General features: G+C 39.1%; 1 protein-coding gene across 2 annotated transcripts; it reads right to left on the bottom strand.

Moving 5' to 3' along the window:
* Positions 1–1,477: 1,477 nt before the first annotated feature.
* On the bottom strand, positions 1,478–12,687 carry LOC307016889 (protein FAM177A1-like). Of its 2 annotated transcripts, none has more exons than XM_079646252.1 (5): positions 12,521–12,687; positions 10,959–11,156; positions 10,734–10,800; positions 5,755–5,852; positions 1,478–5,678 (listed from the first exon to the last, which is right to left on the bottom strand). In XM_079646252.1, the coding sequence occupies exons 1-5, from the start codon at positions 12,587–12,589 to the stop codon at positions 5,466–5,468; spliced, it is 645 nt and encodes a 214-aa protein (XP_079502378.1). In that variant the 5' UTR covers positions 12,590–12,687; the 3' UTR covers positions 1,478–5,465. The 2 variants fall into 2 exon arrangements, with proteins under 2 accessions (XP_079502378.1, XP_079502377.1); XM_079646251.1 differs by having other exon boundaries at positions 10,953–11,156; positions 12,521–12,682.
* Between the last annotated feature and the right edge of the window lie 9,915 nt (positions 12,688–22,602).

Raw genomic sequence — 22,602 nt, 5'->3', positions numbered from 1 at the left:
GAGGCCCACATCAAAGGGGCTGCTGCTCTTCTCATCACCCTCCCTCCTTCTGTCTTTCTATATGTCTCATGTCTCTGTTTCCATTTATACACAGGTCTCCTTTACTACTGATGTTGAAAGTGTCTCAAGGAGAAGCTACCTAGAGTTTTAGTGCACTGAAAAAACTGAAACGTTGAAGTAAATGTTGTCAACAGACTTAACATCATTGCTTTCATCTAACCTATAGTTTTGGGAAATTTGTTAAAGTCAATATTTCAGTTCATTCAGTGTGTCCCAACTGGTTGTTTTTGTGCACTGAGAAAACAGAAAAGTTGACTTGAATTAAATGTATAATGTCAAAAGATTTTACATACTTGTAATAGGTTAGTTGAAAGCAATAATATTACGTTTAAATAAAAAATACGTTCAACTTAAAAGTATTGCTTTCAACTAATCTAAAACAATTATGTGTAATTGGTCTACATAATACATTCAATGTTGCAGTTCTTTCAGTGTGTCCAAATACACTGAAACATTTTTTAAACGTTCACTTAAATAAATGTATTATGTAAATAAATGACACATAACTCTATTAGGATAGTTGAAAGCAATAATATTAAGTTTAAAAACAAAATAATAGGTTCAACTTAAAACAATTGCTTCCCACTAACCTAATACAATGATCTGGAACCTGTTGAAATAATACATTTAGTTAAAGTCACTGTTTAATTTCTTCAGTGTGTGTCTTCTGTTCTGCAGGGCGTCTCCTGCAGCTGTACCTGAAGTTATTCGTAAAAGTTATTTTGCCAGTGACTAACCCCACATGTGGGACGTGACTAATATGGATCAGAACACAGGGCAGTAAGGTCAGGCGTGGTTCTTATATATTTTTAGGGCATGTGGTTACCTTTGTGTAAGTCAAAAGTGTAAATGCTTGCCAAACTGGTCTCCCCAGAACGCTGAACACCTCCAGTCCCCACCCCCACAAAAATGTCAGGTATGTTTTGAAAAAGCTCCAGGCCCTGCGGACAACTGAGACGGGGGATTTGCATGAAGCAGAATTTAGGGCGAACCCCTGTGAAGCACACATGCAGATACACAAGCTGGTGTTTTTAAGCGGCAACGGTTTGTGCACATGTTCACGGCTGCACCAGTAAACAGTCAGTCACAAGGAATGGCATTGTGAATTCTCAACTCTGGATTTTCCCTATTAATCACTGATTGCCCAGTGACTGCTGCATGTCTCATGTCTCCAAGAAAAGAATCTGCTCAAATGGATAGCATCTGTTTCCTTTCTTCTCTGCACACACTGTTGGTGCGTCAGATTCCAAAATTAAACAGAAAAAAAGTCAAAAGGCATTTTATTTTATTTCCAAGTTACTTTTACTATTCTTTACCCATTGTGTCGGTATATTCAACTCAATGTGCCTTACTTTTACCTTGCCAATTGTATTTTTAGCTAAATAATTCCAACTTTTCCTGAAATCATACAACAAACTTGCTCAAAAAGGGTTTATTTACATACATAGCTTGAACTTGAATGGTGTTAGTGGCCCATAGTGACCCCAGTGAGTCTTGCCTGTTAAATCCAGGGCTACCCTCTACTGGATTTTCGAGGGACTGCAGAATTGTTCCTGTCCTCCTAGAAGTGTGTAAATGTGGACACATATTTGCAGGAACACTGGGGCACTCATTAGCAGAGATTCCTAATTCCTGAACCTGCTAATTGGAAAGCTAATATTGCTTCTAGACTTTTTCCAGTCATTAATGATTAATGTTACATATTAACTAAATGTGGAGTCACGCTGTTGTTTCTCGGCTGACACAACTGAAATCTACAACTGCTTATCAGGGCATATACATATAATATTTATATATAATAAGTCATCGGAGAGTTGTAATATTCTAAGAAAAACCTCAACGATTAAAGTCCTACATTGAAGAGAAAAGATGAGCACATTCTTTGACATTCAAGTGGTTCATTTGCAAGGAAAATAACTGAATCTTTCGAGAAAACTCTAAGATTAAAGTGCTACATTTACAAGTAAAACAAAAATCTAAAATCTACCATAAAAAAACTGGCATATTCTCGAAGTTTATAAAGCCATACATTTGAGTGAAAAAAATCAGGAAAATCAGGTTGAATTAAAAACTGTTAGGGTTTTTACAAATACTGCATTACTTCACCTCGCACATTTTTTTCAAAATCATAAATCAATCAGTCATTTTTCTTCTTCATTTACAAAACATATCATATGATAACTAACATTAATGCAGACATTGTGGAGGGATAATAACCTATTCAATGCTATAACAAGTGAAAAGCTGTTGGAGTATTTCATGACGATGCCACCAAAGCAAGGATTGTTTGACTGTTGTGAGTCAGTACAGTATCGGTGAGGGTGGTTGGGGGGGGGGGTGGGTTTGGACTGCTGCTGAGGTCGTTCTGGTCCACAGAAACCCACTCTGACCTGTGAATGGACACATTGTGCAGCACGTGGACAGGGTCTCTGAACTCAGAGCAGTCTGCGTACAGGACACACACAGGCTCTTTGTTAGCAGACACACAGTCCCTCCCTCACTCACTCTGCAGCAGGACTATGAGTCTTTCAGACCAGCAACGACTGCCAATATTGACTCAGGAAACTAATTAAGAATCGCCTTTTGGGCCCTGTTCAGCCCTTTGATACCTATTATCAGGAGTTCAACTTGGATTTTATGTGGTCCTTTGTAGACTGGGCTGAGAGCCACCTGTACCAAGCCCACTGTCTACAGCAGGTCGCAAAGGTTATTGACAGAAGTGATGTCAAAACATCTCACTCGCTGATGTCTAGGACTTTTTCTCAATGTACAACACTATGACTTTTTTCACATTTCAGACTTTCTATGACTTTTTCATGACATACTATACTTACATTTTTTTCACAACATATTGAAAATACAATACTGTGACTTTTTTCACGATATCTACAAAATACTATAGGGCTCCGTCATACTGTACTGTGACTTTTTTCATTTTTTGATACATATTATCAGAGGACTTTTATCATATATTATATTGTATTGTGTTTTTCTTTCGACATACTATACAATTACTTTTTGTATATTTTGGCATACTATACTCTGTTTTTCTTACTGATATTTTCAACATACTATACTGTGTTTTTTCTGTGAATTTTGTCAAACTATACTATGTGTTTTTTTCTATACGTTTTTGGACATACTATATACTTTGACTTTTCTTTTCTCAAACCACACTATGTGTTTTTAAAAAACGTTTTTGACACATTCATGTCGGCTGTGTGCTCAGTGGTTTGAAATGGTGTCCCATGCATAGTAGGTACAGGCCCTACTGCAGAAGAAGTGAGTTTGAGTCCAGACTGCTACCTTTACGCAGGCCTTCCCTTCAACAATGCTACCATGCAATAAAGGACATTTACAAACTATAGTGTCATTTCTTTGGATATTTTCAACATACTGTACCATGAACATTTTCCCAATTCATTCCACATAAATTACTATGGTTTCTTTTCTGTTTCTTGTTCACATACTATGTTGTTTTTTCGACCCACCACACTATGACAATTTTTCACATTTTCCAACATACTATACTACTATATACTATACTGTAACTCCTGTCTGTCTGTCAATACTTAGGGCATGCCGACTACCATCTACTGTCGATAATATACTGACTGACTGTTGAGAAACCTCATTTGACAAAGGGACAAATAGTTAGACAATAACTTTGATTTTATTAACAGTTCATTAAAGTGTTAATAAATAAATCAATATAAAATATGCTTAAATTAAGTGCTCCGTCAGTTCAGTCAAATAATTACTTAAATATCAAAAGTCATACTAAAAACTGGTTTTATAGTCTTCATAAAGACTTGGTGTAACAATGCTCCCTGCCATTGTCAAAGGCTTCACACACCACATCCACTATGTCCTTAGTAGATAAGGCAGATAATAAGAGCCACACAACAAATAAAACCCGTTTTCATGTTTTTTTCAAAAACAAAATGTTGGTCCTTCTCGTAGTCCACAGATGATTTGATAACCAAGGCTAAAATCAGTCAGTGCTTCCACACAGACATCGAGTGCAATACACGCTTAATAAGCATCAATACAAAAACACAGAGAGCAAATGAACATGTGAGGGAGGTGCAGCCAGGTGTAGCAACAATGCACCAGTTTGACTCCATCTGGACAAAACAGTTGATGTGCATGCAAACTTCAACCAATGGGTTATTTTAAATCCTCAAACACTTAAAAATCATTGTGAAAGATATGCTTTGTCCAGATGGGTCACTGACTTGGCTGTGTTGGTGATTTAGGCACAGTGTCCGGTCGATCAGAGGCACAGGGAGCAACATGTAACCTTCACTGACCAGCAGACGTTCACCTACAGGGGGCTGCTGTAGCAACTGATAATGCAACCGCTGCTGGCATACTTTCAATACTTAGTATAATGTGTTATAATTTGAATCGAAAACAGCATAATAATAGTTTTAAGCATGTGAACCCATTTTTCTAACCTATCTTTTTGCAGTGCAATATGATTCCCATAGCTTTAATACAATACCATCTAAGTAATGTATTGTACTTACTGTTAATGTCATTATAAGTTACTCAAGTGCTTATTGTTGCTTAAAGTAAAGTTAAAAACAAATCATAATGTGTGTGTTGTTCATGCATAGATTTTATGATTTCTTTTCACTTTAGTTAAAGCAAACACTGACCACTTAAAGCATTATAATGCATTATTTAAAGATTTAACTGTATTGGAATATCAGACAATAATATGATATACTGTATGAAGACGTCCAGCAAAAGTCATAAAGATATCCTTAAGCTTAAGTACATTTCGAGAATTACCAATAATTTACCTATTATTTTGAAATGTTCAAATGCGACACAATTGATAAACTTCTACTTCCTGTGTTGAGCATTCTTAAGACATTTTGATACCAATTAACACCAATTTTTCACGGGAACTCTGTTCATTATAGGTTATGGTTTTAGTTCAAACGTTATAAATTCTTATTTAGTCCTTGTAAATAAAATGATACAGTGCTTTAAGCCCATTATAACACATTATGAGTATGTTTAAAATGCATTACAGACATGGCCGTCTTAGAAAGTGCTACCGTAATGGAAACTGGCGTACTAGACGATGTAAACAAACCTATGTATTGGCAGATAAATTGGCACATAATGTAAAATGTTCTGACTTATAGTGGATTTTTCTCATACTGAAGTCCAAATATGGTGCTCCATTATCCAGCAGTTACTTTAACAATGACTACACTGTTGCAAAGGGACCACTGCTGTCCTGGCCAAACACCCACAATGCAGCAGTACCGCCCATCATGAGCCGTGTGGACGTACACAAACCAAACGGTGCTCTGTGAAACAAGACGGTGTTCCTCCTTTAACAAACACACAGAAATGACAGCGCAAATGTCCATCGCTAGGGTCAGTTAAGTTGCCGTTACCAAAACAGGGACTGTGAAGGTGCTGGAAGGGGCCCGATTCTCATTCTCGATCTGATAGGTCACATCAAGAGGAGGCGGGGCTTCCTCCTGCTGATTGCTCATGGTGATTGGCTCGTCTTCTTCTTCCTGAGAGAGCTCCTGTTCGAAGGATCGTTCTGCCTCCTCTGACAGGCGGGTCTCCTCTTTCTCTTCCTCCCTCTGACACACCACAAAGAAGAAATCAGCAAATCACAGTATTTGGGATCCAGAACTACAGAACCTGACTTCAACATACCTCTTTCTTCATCCTGTAGTACTCATCGATAGCGTACTGATATTTGGCCGATGTAATCCCGAAGAGGGAGGCCATCCTCTCTCCCAGGTAGTCACAGGCTAAGAAATAAAAAGGATATATTTTCATCTCCAGGTGATCAAATACAAGGTATAAGTTTCCTCAACTAATGATGCAGTACCCTGAACCTTGAAATTATTCATGACTTAAATTCTGGTTCTCAATCTCTGGCTTTTGGGCTTTCTCTTTCCTGTAGTGTGTTATAAAGGTTGTTATTCATGTAAATGGTCTGCAAAGGCTAAAATCCCAAAGTTCCCTTCAGAGTGAGTTTCTCTCCCACACTCCCCCTCCCCTGCCTGAAACGTCTCCATTTGTTTACTTCTGTAACATAGTGACATCACTATGTAACACTTGCACTTCTATTGGCTAGGGCTCCAACACATTGTACGAGATAGGTTAAGGGGCGGGACATCTCTAAGTGGTTGACCAATCAAAACAGTAAATATGATCTTGTTACTTGTATCTCTATTTCACACTAAATGGAAAGGCACCATCATACCTCAAATATATTTGAATCCCCAATTGTCCCTCTAAGGCAGTGGTCGCCAACAAGTCGATCGCGATCGACCGGTCGATCAAGAGTGTGGTGCGGGTAGATCGCGGACCGTTAAAAAAAAAAGTAACAAAAGAAAGAAAAATAAAATAAAAATAATAATGTTTGAAAAATACGTTTTTAGATGTAAACCTATCATCCACCACCCCGTTAGCAGGTGCCACTTGATTGACGTATATTTGAGACACCTCAATAATATAATACATTAACCGTGCTTTACGTGAACCTCATCATAACACAAGAGACAACGGCAGGACTGTTATTTCCCGTGTTCAGTGAATGCAACAGAGGCAAGACACCAGACCAGGGGTCACCAACCTTTTTTAGGACGAGGGCTACTTTCAAAAAATAAAACAAGTCGGGGGCTACTTTTACTCCTCTTTTTTTTGTTTTTTGCACTATATATATTTAGCTCATTTTAACATTATTATATGCTGACCTTTAACCTTTGTGTGCTGTTTGGGTCTGTGGGACCCGTTTTCAGTGTTTACTAAAATAACATGTTTGCAATTTAATTATTTTAACCTGCTTTATTTTGGGGGGGGACCTCACATCCTCCAGGGGAATTTTTTTTTAAATGTTGAAGTGAAATGCATCAATCTGGAGCACAAAATGAATTGATGGATACAGCTCTCAACACTCATATGAAAGGGAGTTGTATACTTTTCAATAATCCAAACATCTTTAGGATATGATCAGAACCAATAACAAATCATTTCAACTTGTTTATTCTTATCTTATGTTACTTAGTTAGCATTATATATTTTCATTTATGCATATTTGACTAATCACTCCCCTTTTAAACTGTTTTTTTTAAGGAAATTACGCCATGTGTATGTGTGCGTCAAGTGCATTAAATATATATGCAAGTTGCAACACACACACAGTAAAACTCTGCCCCTCATGTGTGGTATCGGCTGGCATGATAGGCTGTTCAATGGGGCTGATGTGTAGATTCTGCCAGAAGGAAAATCAGCGGGGAGGTGCCACATTGCTTTTCTTCCCGAATGCAACGCTGGTCCCGCAAATCAAGCCACAACGTGATTGGTCGATATTCATTGTGGGGGAGGGGGGAGGAGGGGTGTTAGATAGATATAGAGTTGTAGTAAGTAGATAGGGTTCGCTATGATTGAAGTTTCGTTTATGCATAGGGTAGGTTCTTTTAATTACATTTCCTTTTTTGTTTTGTGTATTTTATACATTTTGGATTTGCTTGGCGAGATATTTTTAGAACATGCCCGGCGGGCGACTCAAGTTGCCCATGCGGGCGACTAAGTGCCCGCGGGCACCGTGTTGGCTACCCCTGCACCAGACCAATCAGAGAGTTGCATGGAAATACACGTGTGCTTGTGTCATTCAAGCTCGGCTCTGTGTGTGTGTGGCGATAGCGCATTTAGTGTGATAGCAGTGCTTGAATTGGGCCGGTACTCACCGGTACGCAGTACCGGCACTTCTGATTTTTACACATGTGGTACCGGCACTTCTTACTAAAATGCCGGTACTCAGCCGCCGGCAATATACGTATATATTGTAAACGCAACGCAGCGCAAATGTGGGTCTGACTCTGCCTCACAGAGGGTGACTGGCTGTCTACATGATGTGGCCTGCCGACATTGCCACTTTCATACAGATCATACTAATGCCCTCGATTGGTCTCTGTGTGTCATTCAAGCTCGGGAGGGTGTGTGTTGGTGTATGTGTGGCGCGAGCGAGCGAGAAAGCGCGCGCACCGGTTACGTGTATTGTTGTTAGCATCTGGTGCTAGCTAGCTGCACTAACGGATATAAGGAGCTGTTTCAACAACAAGGTGGAGGGAGAGTCCTTTGCTGTCAGACTGAGAGGCTGATAACTACAGCTCTGGTGAGGTGAATTACTCTCTGAGTCTTTAGATAGTTAACTTAGTTTAAGTTATCTCAGTGGGTCTCAAACGGTTCGGTCACCATTTATGTAAACACATATTTCCATTTGAGGGGGTAGTGATTAGTAAAATATGCATGAATAATACAAACAAAATGTTAACTAGGTGAAAAAAGGTAAGATAAACTTGTTGAGAGCTAAAACTAGTCTTTGCTGTTGCCTCAAAGAGGAGCAGGGGGGAGAGGAGGGAGACAGGAGAGGCCGATTCAGGAGCCCAGACACACTCACAACTATAAATGAACCAAAAACAAATAAATAAACAAGTTTCTATGTTTTTTCATATTGGATATTGTATGTTATTGGTTATGGCCATGTACTTATGATTTTATGATTATTTAAATGTATACATTTTTGTTTCATATGGGTGTAGTCTCTTTATTTCCCCCTCAAAATGCACCAGATTGATGCATTTAAGTCCAACATTTAAAAAAAATCTTACCTGGCGAGCATGCCCCCGGACCCCCCTATAGGATTTGAGGCCCGGCCCCACTGTTCCCAAATAGATTTGCAATTTTTTTAAAATAGTAACCCATCTCCATATGTTTTTTTTTGGGTAGTAGATTTAAACTAGAGGGCCATCACTTTGTGCAGCAACGCTATTGACAAATAAATCCAGCAAAATGGCACAAACAACTGGTAGTGGCCTCAGGGACGAGGAGTCATTTAACCAGCCAGTAGGAGTCAAGCTTTACTTTCTTTTATATCCATAAAGAAAAAGTAAATCTGTTTACAGTTGTTTCATTATGGATGTTGAGAGGTATCCATATATCTCTTCATTTTGCTCTCAAAGTGCACCAGATTGATGCATCTAACTTCAATATTTTAAAAAAAATCTTCCCGGGGGAGCATACCCCCGGACCCCCCTAGACTAGAGGGTGTCAGGTCCACTCCCCACTTATAAAAATAGCACTTTACAACTGCACCCCCTCTAATCTCAGATGCACCCTGAGTCATTTTGTTTAAGTACAGTGAGCCTTTCTAAAATATACAGTAAAGAGACAAACCCACCAGCATTATAGGATATACTTTGAGCCAAATATTTGTTGCTGATTTAGAGTACTGGCACCTTTTTTATTCCAATTCAAGCGAGACAGGGAGAGAGGGAGAGAGAGAGGGAAAGTGGGAGAGAGGGAGAGAGAGGGACCGGTGCTAGCGGGGACCGTAATGTTAGCATCTGGATAGCTAGCTGCACTAACGGACATAAGGAGCTGTTTCCACAACAAGCTGGAGGACAGTCCTCTCCTGTCAGACTGAGGGGCTCAGGTGAGCTAAAGGACTCTCTGAGTGTTTAGAACGGTTTTGTCACAAATTATTCAAAAGATTATTTCCGCGGCACACCTTCATATGATCATTATAGTTATACAAACAAAAAGAGAATAAATTAAAAACAGGTATGAAATAGCCTACTATATGGCAGTAAAACAAGAATACAGTTTAAAAGTAATGTAATGTAATGTAAAAAGGGGAGTGATTTGTAAAATATCCATAAAGAAAAAGAAAAACTGTTTACAGTTCTGTTTCATATGGGTGCTGAGAGAGGTATCCATAGATCTCTTCATGTTGCTCTCAAAGTGCACCAGATTGATGCTTTCAACTTCAATATTTAAAAAAAAATCTGCCCGGGGGAGCATCCCCCCAGACCCCCCTCGAGGTGGTGAGGACCCCCCTAGAGGAGGTGAGGTCCGCCCCCCAATAGCACTTTACCACTGCCTATATGCCGTGAGCTGATTATAGAGCCTTCATTGTAACAGTAATTCAGATGCAATTAGCCTATATAAAAGGCCTCAAATTGGAAACATTGTCTGGGCCGTCTTCGTCACTCAATTCTGCAATAGGTAGATCTCGCCTTTCACCTAGGCCGAGGTCGGTGATCTTGGGCTTAAAGAGGTTGGTGACCACTGCTCTAAGGCATTATGCTCCAAGAGTGCAGGTCTTATAGTAATTCCCAGAGTCCAGAAAACCAGACCAGGAGATTTCAGTTATCAAGCTCCTTTGCTCTTGAACCAACGTCCTCTTTTTATTATGGAGGCAGACAGTGTCCAACATTTTAAGAGCTTGTTGAAGACTTTCGTTTTCAATAAAGCCTATAGCTAGAGCTGGTTTTAGATTTCCCCATGTTTGTCCTCCTGAGTCCTACATTGTATGGTATTTTATTTCATTGTTTTTACAGTCTTTTATGTATTTTATCTCATTTTGTTATTATTTCACATTCTATCATGTTTTTTAAATAATTTTCTTGTAATTTTAACTACATTTTAAACTGTCTTCTATGTTTGCTTTTGTGTGATATTGGGCTATATAAATCGATGTAATCTATTGTAAACTCAGTAATTATCATCAATTGTCAATTAATTATCATTAATTTCATATGATCTCGGCTTTAAGATGCAGGAAAACTTGACTTAGAAACATGCATGATACAAACCCATACTCTATAATGACGCAAACCTACCTGAGATGGTTGAGTTGGCAGCTCTCCACACGTGAAACCACACGTATGGACCCCACGTCAACTTTGACTGCAACATAAACAGGACAAGATTGGTCTCTTTTTGCTCTGATAATAATTTACAGTAAACACAAATTCCTTGCACACACACATTTCCCTTGTCCTAATTGAGCCCTTTGCACCCACACTCATGAACTCCCCGTCCCCTGCAGCGGTCCTCACCCTCACCGCATCGACCGAGGAGGACAGCAGGTCCTCCCGCTCCGGCTCCTTGTCCTCCCCCTCCTCCTCGTCGGTGCTGTACTCCTCCATGGTCTCCCCGCTGGAGAAGTGGATAATCCTGCGGGGGGCTTTCTCCCTCCGCTGCTGCTCCTCTCTCCGATCCAGCTCCCCCAGCTCCACACTCTCAAAGCCCCCAACAGGGCTCTGAACATGGGGGGCAAACATAAAGACGGTGGGTGATGTTAGGGCACTACTACTCTATCAGTTAGTTAATGCGGCTAAATTGGGAAAAAACAGTGTTACAAGGCTTGGGATGACTTCATTAAATTAACCCAAATAAATACTTACAATTCCAGAGTTGAAATTTACTTTACAAATGTAATCAGTAACCTAATATAAGTATCACAATAAAAAAGTTATGTGACCTGATAACTAGTGATGCTCCGATTGCCAATTTTGGGGCCGATCGCCGGAATCAGTATCGGCCGATACCGATCCGATCGAGTGGGCGGGGGCTATGGGGGTCTTCCATTTAAAGTGATGTTTAAAACTCAGTTAATGGGGCTCATTCACTGGAGCTTCCACGAACAACAACCAACATAATTATTACATTCAAATGAAGTACATTATTCAAGTTTACATTAACTTTGGGTAATAACACGGGAGAAATGAGCGGAAGCGCTCTCTTCTCCTCTCTCTCTCTCCTGACAGCCTGTCAGTATCTCATGCAGCTCGCTGATCCAGTAATGAGTGACAAGACAATGAAGAATAAACATAATAATAAAAATAACTAGTTTAGCTTGTTCCAGAGGTAGATAAACTAGCTAAGTGTGTTAGGTCTAACTCTTAGTGTGTGTTTTGCTCCGCTAACCGGTCCGTCACAGCGGGCAGAGCTGCAGGATTTTACTGTCTTTCTTGGACACCTTAAAATACTGCCAGACCGGTGAAGCCGATATCAATCGGCGGCCGATCGATCGGAGCATCCCTACTGATTACTTTCCAATAACATTTGGTTCGTCAATATCAAATGCAATGCAATATCAAATGCAATGCAAGTATATAACAGATTTAAATAACTAACATAAGAAAATAAATAACTAACCTATACATAATTAATTGTTTCTCCATAGCCTATATATAATATTTAAATAATAATACAAATATATATTAAATAAAGAACAGCCTAAAAAAAAGAAATGTCAGACAGTACGCCTAGCTTTTATAAATTGATATTTAAAACATGTATATTGGTAGTTGTACTCCTGCTAGTAATCCCCATTTATGATAGCCTACATGCGCCAGTAATCTGATTACACACATATTTTTAATGTAGCCTAACTGTAGGGGCACGGTTACCTTTTTTATATCTTGATTACGTTATCCCGTTACATTTAATCCAATGACTACCCAAGCCTGTCCATTTCTAGTGTAATATCATGAGCAACCAGAGCGACATGACACAACTGACAGATGACAACAAGCTCCAGCACACTCTCAGCCACATTCAGTAAACAAACAACGGTAATGATGCTATTTGCTTATTTTAAAGGATAACTGTATTCACAGACCTGCTGCACCTCCATGTTCTGTCCTATCGACACATTGACGTTGGTGAGATACAGAGATATATCTGCCATTGTCACCGTCCTCTTTGTATCTCTGGATGCTGCGCCCTCAACGCGACGCCTCTCCTCCGCACCGCTGAACCCGGAAGTGCCATTCAGCCCCGCGGGTCATACGTCATACTTCACCGGTGCGTAACGTCCATAGAGATGGCGCTGAAAGAGATGTATTGGAATAGCCAAAGAGGCAATAAAGATAGATGTGAAGGCATCACATTATGTTTATTTGTCATCTTATTTTATTTAAAGATAATGTTATCTTAGAATAGAATCATATACTAATACATGAGCCTAATGTTAATGTTTTTCGAAAAAATTATATAGTTTTATAGCAGGACTATATATTAAGAAATGTATTGATGTAATTGTAAGCAAATATGTATTTTAATATATTAATTATAAAGACGTTTGTGTATACAATTATACACTATATTTATTTGTAGAATAATATCTGAATATACATTACTTATTGGATTGTGTTCTTTTCTATTCTTAAAATAAATAAATGTAAATCTTTAAATTTCAATCATAAATATAACACGAACAAAGTTGTAGGCTTATATTTTAGGATTCTCATATTATTGAAAAGTGATAAATAAGCTTTTAAATAGCGTTTATATTAATATTATGTATTTTTTTTTTTAAATCAAAAGTTGTTTGTGTGTGCGCGCCATAATTGCTAAATAATGTCTGAATATTTGAATATGTATTGTTATATTTCAATAAAGAAAAAAGTAGTTCTAGCTGATGTTAAGTTTTGAATGGAAATTAGCCTACTTACAATAGTTAGGCCTACATTTAAAAAACTATATATTTCCCCCTTTGTATCGAAATAAAAATTATAGATACAAAAACAATACTTTTTATTTGGGCCTGTGTTGTACGGCAATACAATATAATGAAATGTTTCTATAAATAAAATACATGAAATGATAAAGAAATAAATGTCAAAATACAATCCTCAACTATGAAATACGCATGCAAGGTTGATTTGAACAATAACAAACATAGTCAGACATAGAAAACATCTTCTTATTTCACTTTATTTTATTACCATTATGATTTGTGTGTAATATTATTATAGAATATCCTTTTAAGTATACCTTATAATGGCTTACTGGGACATATCAATAGCAACACCTGTAAATCTCTGATATTAAAAAGAAAGGTGATATAATCCGAACATGTCTGTTTTGGGATTTACTATAAAAGACAAAAGCATTAAATATTGTATTGGGGCTAACTGAACAGAACATCTTTAAAAATATATTTAAGAATACAACTGTTTCAGCTATAACCAGTGTTTCGGCAAAATCCTATCTTGGACGCATGCTAAGCAGTGAGCCGGCCTTTGCTCGAAAGGTCTATCTCTATCATATTGTCATCCATAACATGTAGACAGAAAGTCAAGAGTTAAAAAACATTGTAGAAAACTGCAGAACAATGTTCTTTAGACCAAGAGTTCAAGCTTAAGGACCGCTTTGACACCCCAATTATTGATGTTTTTTGACACATGCTGTTATCACAACAGAATAAGTGTTCTTCAACAATAAAACATGACTTTTAAACAACATTAAAGAGTGTTTCAATTTGGACGAGGTGCATTTTTGAAAGTGGAAATGGATTTAGCAAAAGAAAAATAATATGTTAATAAAATAGTGTCTCTCAGTATCCTAGTGTGTGCTTGAACTTTGGTTTCCTTTGGTTTATTGTGGTTTACCCAGCACCCGCTGGCGCCCAGGAGAGGAGCACCGCTGTGCACGAAAGAGAAGGAATTTTGATGCAACCATTTTTACAGAAAAACAAATTTTAAGACTAGGGTTGAGCAAAGCTTCTGAACAGGCAGTGCCAAAGCAAGCATGGGAGGGGCTCAATACGATCATAGACAGGAAAAGGAAAAAAGCATAGTGTGACTGACTACTGCAGACTTTGTTGAATTTGTGAATGATCCAAACATCTACTATTGAAGGTAAAATGTGAAGCCTAAACCAATCCACAGTAGAGTGGTGCAGGAAAGATTCCTAAAACCAAGAAATTAGATAGCATTTCACCACTTTCTGCTTACTCATCTGAAAGTCATTGTTTTTTTTAAAGTGATTGGTTAGATGCTTGAAACATGATCTGTGGTTTAGGCCCTGTTTACATGGAGACAGTTTGGGTTGTATCTGCTACTTTTTTCTATCGTATAGACCAGTGGTTCTCAACCTTTTTACACCAAGTACCACCTGAGAAAATAGTTGGCTCTCCAAGTACCACCATATGACCAATGTTAAAATACAGTCCATGCAGGACTCGGAGGCAAATGTATATATTTTTTTCTCTCTCTCTCTCTCTCTCTCTCTCTCTCTCTCTCTCTCTCTCTCTCTCTCTCTCTCTCTCACTCTCTCTCTCTCACTCTCTCTCTCTCTCTCTCTCTCACTCTCTCTCTCTCTCTCTCACTCTCTCTCACACTCACCATAAGTGAGAATATAAAGAACAAAATAATAACTTATTCTCACACAACAAATGTCAACTGTACACACATGTCATTTCCTGGACCTATACCAAAGTGTGAATGTAGGCCTCCTGCAACAACCTACATCGTAACAGAAAATGTCCTATTGGGAATTCAGTTCCACAATAATAATGAAAGCCTCCAGGAGCAGATGAGCCTAAGGGCTAATAGCTCATCTTCAGTCTGCTGATGTTTGCTATTGCCCTTTCTGTGGTGGCAAAGTAAAAAAGAAAAGAGATAAGAAAAAAGACAACAATTAAGGACAAGTGTGTGCTTTTTCAGCGTTTGACCTCGGTCACAGCCTTCTCTCCATTATTTGAGCAAATGCCTTCTTCCTGAGTCACTTCTGTCCTCCATCACAGCGGCTGTGCATATCACTTTTGCGTTGCTTGCGGAGCCTGCGCTTGTGCTCGGTTGATGACTGTCCTCCTCCTCATTCACTTGTTCACTTTCGCTGGTAATATTCTCCTCTGTACCTCTCTTCCGAATACCTCCCGTTTTGAGCCACGTTTTTAACATCATTCAGCTTTCTTCTTTCTTTAGCTTGCTTGCAACGTTAGCGGGTAGTGAGGTCGTAAATAGCAACGCCAGAAATAAAATTAAAAAAATGTTTTCGTTTCTAAATCTAAAACCAGCAATAGCCTATTAGAACTCATTTAAACCACAGTTTCAATAATCTCAAGCTTATTTTCATTCGTTGTAGTATTTTGATAGTATGATTTATTTTGTAATTAATGTTATTCAATCAAGCCTCAAACTGATGGCACTTGTCCTTATAGCATGTTTTAAATTGAAGTCCTTACCATCAGCTGCTCTTGCAGTAATAATAGTGTACCTTAATGTCCCAAATGTGCACAATGTAGTGACTGCTTTTCTTCTTTTTGTTTACTTAGTTCTGTTTCCTGTATTTTATATGTCTGTGTTATGTGTAAAGGTTAAAGGTGGGGTAGGTACGTTTGAGAAAACGGCTCGAGATACACTTTTGTTATATTCCATGGAATGCTCTTAACATCCCGATAGCAATGAATATCTGAAGTGCTTTGACAAAAAATCCTTTAAAAAATGTCATCTGTGGAAGGCTCTGTAAGGAAGTGGCATATTTTTTCCGGTTGTGTATTTTCAAATTCTAGCTCACTCGAGCTGGTTTCTCCAAAATGACCTGCCCCACCTTTGAATAAAAAAAAAAAACGTACCACTAGCGGGAGCTGGCGTACCACCAGTGGTACGCGTACCACAGGTTGAGAACCACTGGTATAGACGGTTCGTTCACACGATCGAGGCCGTAACGGAACCGCGGAAACGGAACCGCGGAAACGGAACCCTCAAACGATAATGGGTCCCAAGGTGGGTAGATCTGCGGACGGAATGGTCTGGGGCAGGGATATTCAACTGGCGGCCCGCGGGCCAAATCCGGCCCGCGGGGAGCTTTCTCGTGGCCCCTGGAACGCACTCCATATTCCAATATTAAAAAAAAATTCTAATTACAGAATTTATTTTTATAATCATTTAAATAAATGTAAATATATGTTCGCTATTATGTTATCCGAATGAAATGAGTCCAAATTATTTCTCCTTCAATAGCTCTTAAAAGGCAATCTTGCATTGGACTGATCAGCGTGTAATTATCGCGATATCGTGTCAATCTCGTTACTCTCGTTACTGATCCAAAATGAGCAGAGAGAAACGGCGGAAAATTGACGGTGAAAACCGACACTTCAACCCCAAATGGACTGATGATTTTGTATTTATTTTACCATCGCACGCCAATCCTAGACCTTTATGTTTAATATGTCAAATAACTGTTTCAGTCTGCAAGGTTGCTAATGTGAGGCGCCACTATGAGACCAAGCATGCTGCTAACTTCAATGCTGCTTACCCGCCTGGTAGCACAGCTAGACGTGGTAAAATAGAAATACTTAAATCTTCTTACACAACCACTATTCTTACAACTGCTTCTACAGCCCAGGAAAAGGCCACTGCTGCTTCCCTACGAGTGATGTTCGCTTTAGCCAAAAAGAGAAAGCCATTCACTGACGCTGAAGTTGTGAAGGAGTGTACTCTTGAGATGGTGGATGAACTTTTTGCAGGAGATAAAAACAAGGAATATATAATGAACCGTTTGAAGCAAGTACCGCTCTCTGACACATCGGGAAGTCGAAGAGTAGAGGTACTGTTTGAGGACTGTTTTTCAGCATTAATTGCCGATCTCAAATCGACAGAGTACATGTCACTCGCTGTCGATGAATCGACCGATGCAACAGATACGGCACAGCTCTCGCTGTTTGTGAGGTACTTCGATGGTGACGTTTTTAAAGAGGATATGTTATGCCTTTTACCACTGACAACCAGCACTACAGGTGAAGTGATTTTCGCTGCAGTTTGGAGTTTTTTTGAAGAGAAAGGTTTGGATCTAGGTAAGATCAACCTTCTCGTTACCGATGGCTGCCCGTCCATGATTGGGAAAGAAAGGGGCTTTGCATCTCGCTTGTGTGCAGAGCATCCCACAGTGAACACACTGCATTGCATCATACATCAATCAGTTCTGTGTGCGAAATTGTCAGGGGAGTTGAAAGAAACAATGGAGACTGTCGTAAAAATTGTGAATCATATTCGCTCGACGTCAGGTCTGCAGCACCGACTGTTCAAAATGCTGCTTCAAGAGCAGGAAGCCGCATACTCAGACCTATTGCAACATAACGATGGTATTTGTTGCCACCCAGCATTTTGGTGTTATAATACACAAATCTATATGGATTCATTAGAATAAAGTAGCTGTGGTATGGGGGGGCGGGCGTGGTTTAGCGGCAGGTTGTAAAGCAGGGGGCGGAGCGGCTAATTGCCTGGGATTGACGTAGCTGTCAAGTGGATTAGAATGATAGGAATGCGGTGGTATTTAACCACGTGTGTTTTTGTTCTCTCAGTAGGAGACTGGCGGACAGACGGAAAGACGAACGTTACGCCAGGACGAGAATCCAGACCCCTGCCAGTTATCATTTGCCCGTTGAGGGATTGTTCTGTTTTAGCCACCTCGGGAACCTTGTGTGAAATAAATATCCGTTTACCCGACTGCGTCTCGCTCTCCCTCCTTATATTCCGCAGCAGACCACAAATCTGCCACAGTAGCCTACATTACTATTTTGGTTGCCTATTTTACTACTACTACAATAATAATAACAATATCAATAATAATAATAATAATAATTTATTATTTCATGGTTGGTTGTACAATAACAATGGCATTTGTTCATTTTCATTGTCAGTCTTGTGGCCCTCGCCTTCAAGACATTTTACAATTGTGGCCCCCTTCCTAATCTAGTTGAATACCCCTGGTCTGGGGTGTCAAACGGCTCCGTGTGTACGCCCTATATGCCATAGCCCCGCCTCTCCCCACTTCTCCTGCTCACTCCCGTGTCATCCGCGTCATTGCTGATGTGTTTCGCCAACAACAACAACCGAGTGTTTTGAGCCAGGTCCCGGTATCTCGCAGGACAGTGCACACAGCAGGAGCCTCCAGCTAGATTTGATCGATATGGACATAAATGCGAGTGAAGTCTAATCGGACAGGAGAGAGAGAGATCAGAGATCAGCTGCTGCTGATGGAGACACGCAGCTCTGCATGATCACCTGCAGCTCCGCCCGCTGTGATGGAGTGATGCGCGGAGCAAAACACACACTTCAAGTTAGATCATCACCCTTAGCTATTTTAATTACCTCTTAAACTACCAAAACTAGTTATAAATATGTTTATTTTTACTGTCGGGTCACTCATTCCTGGATCAGCCAGCTGCATGAGAAGGATACTGATGGGCTGTCAGGAGAGGGGGAGGAAAAGAGAGACTCCGTTTATTATTCTTATATTCTTATATAGAGTCGTTATCAATTTGTTTTAAAGCTCAATAAATAACAAAGAAGACCTTCGACCGGCACTTTTCAAATTTTGTTCGGAAGATTTAAACTTTAACCGACATGTTGACCGGCAAAAGAAACGATGGGCAACCAGGCAACCATGGCAACCATGCTTGGGAGGTCTTCTTCGCTGCTTTTGGTGTATTTTGTGGCGGAAGTACAGCGCCACTTACAGGCCCGGCATATGTACTACAGTGTCTCCAGCGGGTCGAGCGGTCTCGTGTGGACGCGTTTATTGAGCCGATTGCGTGTAAACGGAAGACTTTTTTATATCGAATTCGGTTCATTTTCGTTTCCGTCTCCGTGTAAATGGGACCTTAGACAAGCGTAAGAGATTTCCTGTTTTGGTTCAACGACATAAATTAAGTCAGTACATATGTCACTACTGTTGAATAACCAAAGATTATTCGAGTCATAAAATCGACAGTTGCTGTGGAAGTGTACAAGTGTCTAAATGAGACTAAACGTCATCACGACAAACACAAGTCGCCTTTAGCTTAGCAGTGGTGGCATTAAGTCATGAAATTGCGATTTACTTTGTTTATAGTCTAACATAAGCTTTTTACTTCAGGCGACTGCAGTTACACAAAAATATGTAATTGCTGCACTGATCTGCAGTACTTAGAGCATCCATCCTTACATTTCAGGGAAGATATGAATACAAACCTAGCTATTTGCTAATGGATAATGGAATTTGTTGGAAACAGAATTTTCCGTGAAGGAAAACCACAGCACATAATGCCTTCTGATCCTCAGTACCAGTGCACCACAAATCTTTGTATTAGGGCCCCTGCTTTTCTCCATTTAATCCAAGAACAAAAACACCTATTGTATCGATCCGTCTGTCCGTTCATCCCGTCCGTCTATCCATCCAGCCATCTATCCATCTATCTATCTTTTATCCATGGTTCCACACTGCTGTACACAGAATAAAACATACAGTTACCTCACACCCTCTACATTCAGAGTCTGAGCTACAGGCATGGAAAACAAAAAGTATTGTATCAGGGAGCACTTGTCATTCATTATTCATGATTTAAAATGTGTTATTCTTTATTATTTATGTTACTTGTTTGATGCTACCTGGCCATTTCCACTATTGTGTATTTAATATTGCAAACTTGTGTATTTCTACGGACCAAGGGTCAAAAGTTTCAGTGGGCCTAAAATCTTTATTACTGTTCAAGTTACTGTTTTTTAAACAGCTATAATGGAAATGCACATACCTCAGTCAAGATGTCCCAATTATATTTGCTGTATGTTCAGTCTGACCAAAACATTTGTATTATTTCTCTGGTATGTGTTTGTGCCCATGGTCTCATAATCTGTCAATTGTTTATCACAGTGGTGGAACATTACTATATTACCTTCTGCAATATAGTTAAGTACAGTTTTGATGTATTTGAGTTTTTCCCGTCATGCTACTAATCTCCCATACATTTTAAGGGAAAATGCTGAAAATTGTGCTTGAAAAAGCTCAGTGAAAACAATGTTCCTCTTATTGACTTTAACTTATTTCAATGTTCCTGTAAAAGTAGCCTCCGAAACATTTCACAGTTTTTCACAAATAAACTAGTGCCTAATGCTGTCTTGTTTCAAGACAAACAAAAAAAACGTCTTTAATATTCATTGAACAAGTGAATATTGAGTCAGATTCAATAAGACTCAATCAATGAATTCATAAAACCTACATGTTTGCAGATAAAACAGTCCACCGATTTTATTCCCAAGAGTGGGATTATATTGAACGATAAATATGTCCGGCATGTCATGTGAGTGTTTTAAATACCTGGAGTAACACTGGACAATAAACCTAATTTCAACCAACACACCAGCAAAATCTTCAAAAGGAACCAACAAAGATTATATGTCATCCGTAAACTCAAAGGACTGTACATGTCCCCCTCTCTTCTCCTACTACTCTTTCAAAGCATTATCCAAACCAACCTTGTGTACTGCTCCTCTTGCTTTTTCAATATGCTCACTGTCACCAACCGGACCAAACTCACACGCATCACCAACACTGCTGCCAGGATCATTTGATTCCCTACACCCAACCTCAGTGGTTAGCAACACGGCCATCTCATGCATTGCAACCACAATAGAACTGTCATGTGTCAATCATACACCCACTCAAGCAGTACTTTACCCCACTGCCATCCGGGAGTAGGAACATTGAAATGTAAAAGGGCTCGCTTTGGAGAAAGCTTTATTCCTGCAGCCATTGCTGCCTTATATAACAGGCCTCGCTGAGTGTAACTTCCATGTGTGAAGCTACCTGTTGTTGTCTGTGTTATTGTTGTTCTTTATATATTGTAAGTAAATTGTGTACATGTACAGTGCTGTGAAAATGAATGTCCCCCTGGAGACAATCAATTTAATCTATCTAATCTAATCTAATTTATGAATGTCTTTTGTTATTTATTTTATATAATGATTTGTATTAATGTTTGAGCTGGTATTGTCACCTCATCATACTGCCTTTATGTGTATCTGTTGCTTGTACTAAATAAATATAAAAGAAGCCTGATATTTGTTGCATAAATGTACTTTTCATCCCCACTAGATGTCAGTAGAGATCCATCCCCGGAGGAAAAGCGCTCCTCTGAGGCAGTGTGTCTCTGAGTGGGCTGTGAATGATTTGAATACTGAGCTTTACAAATCACAAGCAGAAACACTCTATAATCAATTATCACGCTTTAGCTACCTGCGTCCGCCCTGGAGAACTGCACAGTAACTACAACAGGAAGAATTCAGCACTCTCTCAGACCTATGATGTCATCAGATGTTTTGGCTGCAGTCTCCTTATAATAAAATAAAATGCATGTCAGACCAATTTGGAGCTTTACACAGATGTTTATGTCAGTTGCATAAGGAAATCTGCTTGTTTTTAGACCATTTCCTTTGAAGAATATCTTCCTTTTCTTTTGATATTTTATTCACAGTCTCCTCATATAGTTTCCTTGGTCCAAATCAGAAATTGCGTTGCCGTTTTCTTTTTGGCTCAGCCTTCCCTCCCATTATTAACAACTGACAGCGGCATTTAAGCAGGCTATTTGTAATCAGTCACACCATTGCTCAGGTCAGCTGTTTATTGGACAAAACATTATTAATCTTGCGCTGTCAAAAATTATGGATTTTTCAAAAGGGTAAAATAACGAGCACTGGGATGCATCTGTGGCCTCAGACGGAAAGGTTACTGCTATCATATGGTGTTGAAAGTCATTGGACTTTTAGGGGCGGCAGGTTCAAAGAACCTGAAACGTTTTTAATATGTTATTTATTGTTTTATGTTTACAAACTAATTGTAGACCATACATATATACAGTCTAAGGATGTAACTCCTAAAAAAAAAGAAACATGTTATGTCTATGCGTTAATATCTGCCTATAGTAAATATAAACAACATAAATATTTATGATGCTTTTTTGGTACTTATGATACTGTATTTTTTTTAAAGCATTCTAATGCCATTGTACATCACTCTTGCTTTTTGTCAACAAACGACCGCCATATATATTAATTTAGACAGATTATGATGGATTATACATATTTTTCTATTAAGTACATACATACATACTTTAAAACTTCTGGGAGGTGTTTGGACAAGTGTTGGGCAAATTACAGC

This window comes from Notothenia rossii (assembly GCF_949606895.1).
Source record: "Notothenia rossii genome assembly, chromosome: 8".
NCBI classification, from domain to species: Eukaryota; Metazoa; Chordata; class Actinopteri; order Perciformes; family Nototheniidae; genus Notothenia; species Notothenia rossii.
The sequence above is the reverse complement of the archived record's forward strand: the minus strand, read 5'-3'. Positions and strand labels throughout refer to the sequence as shown.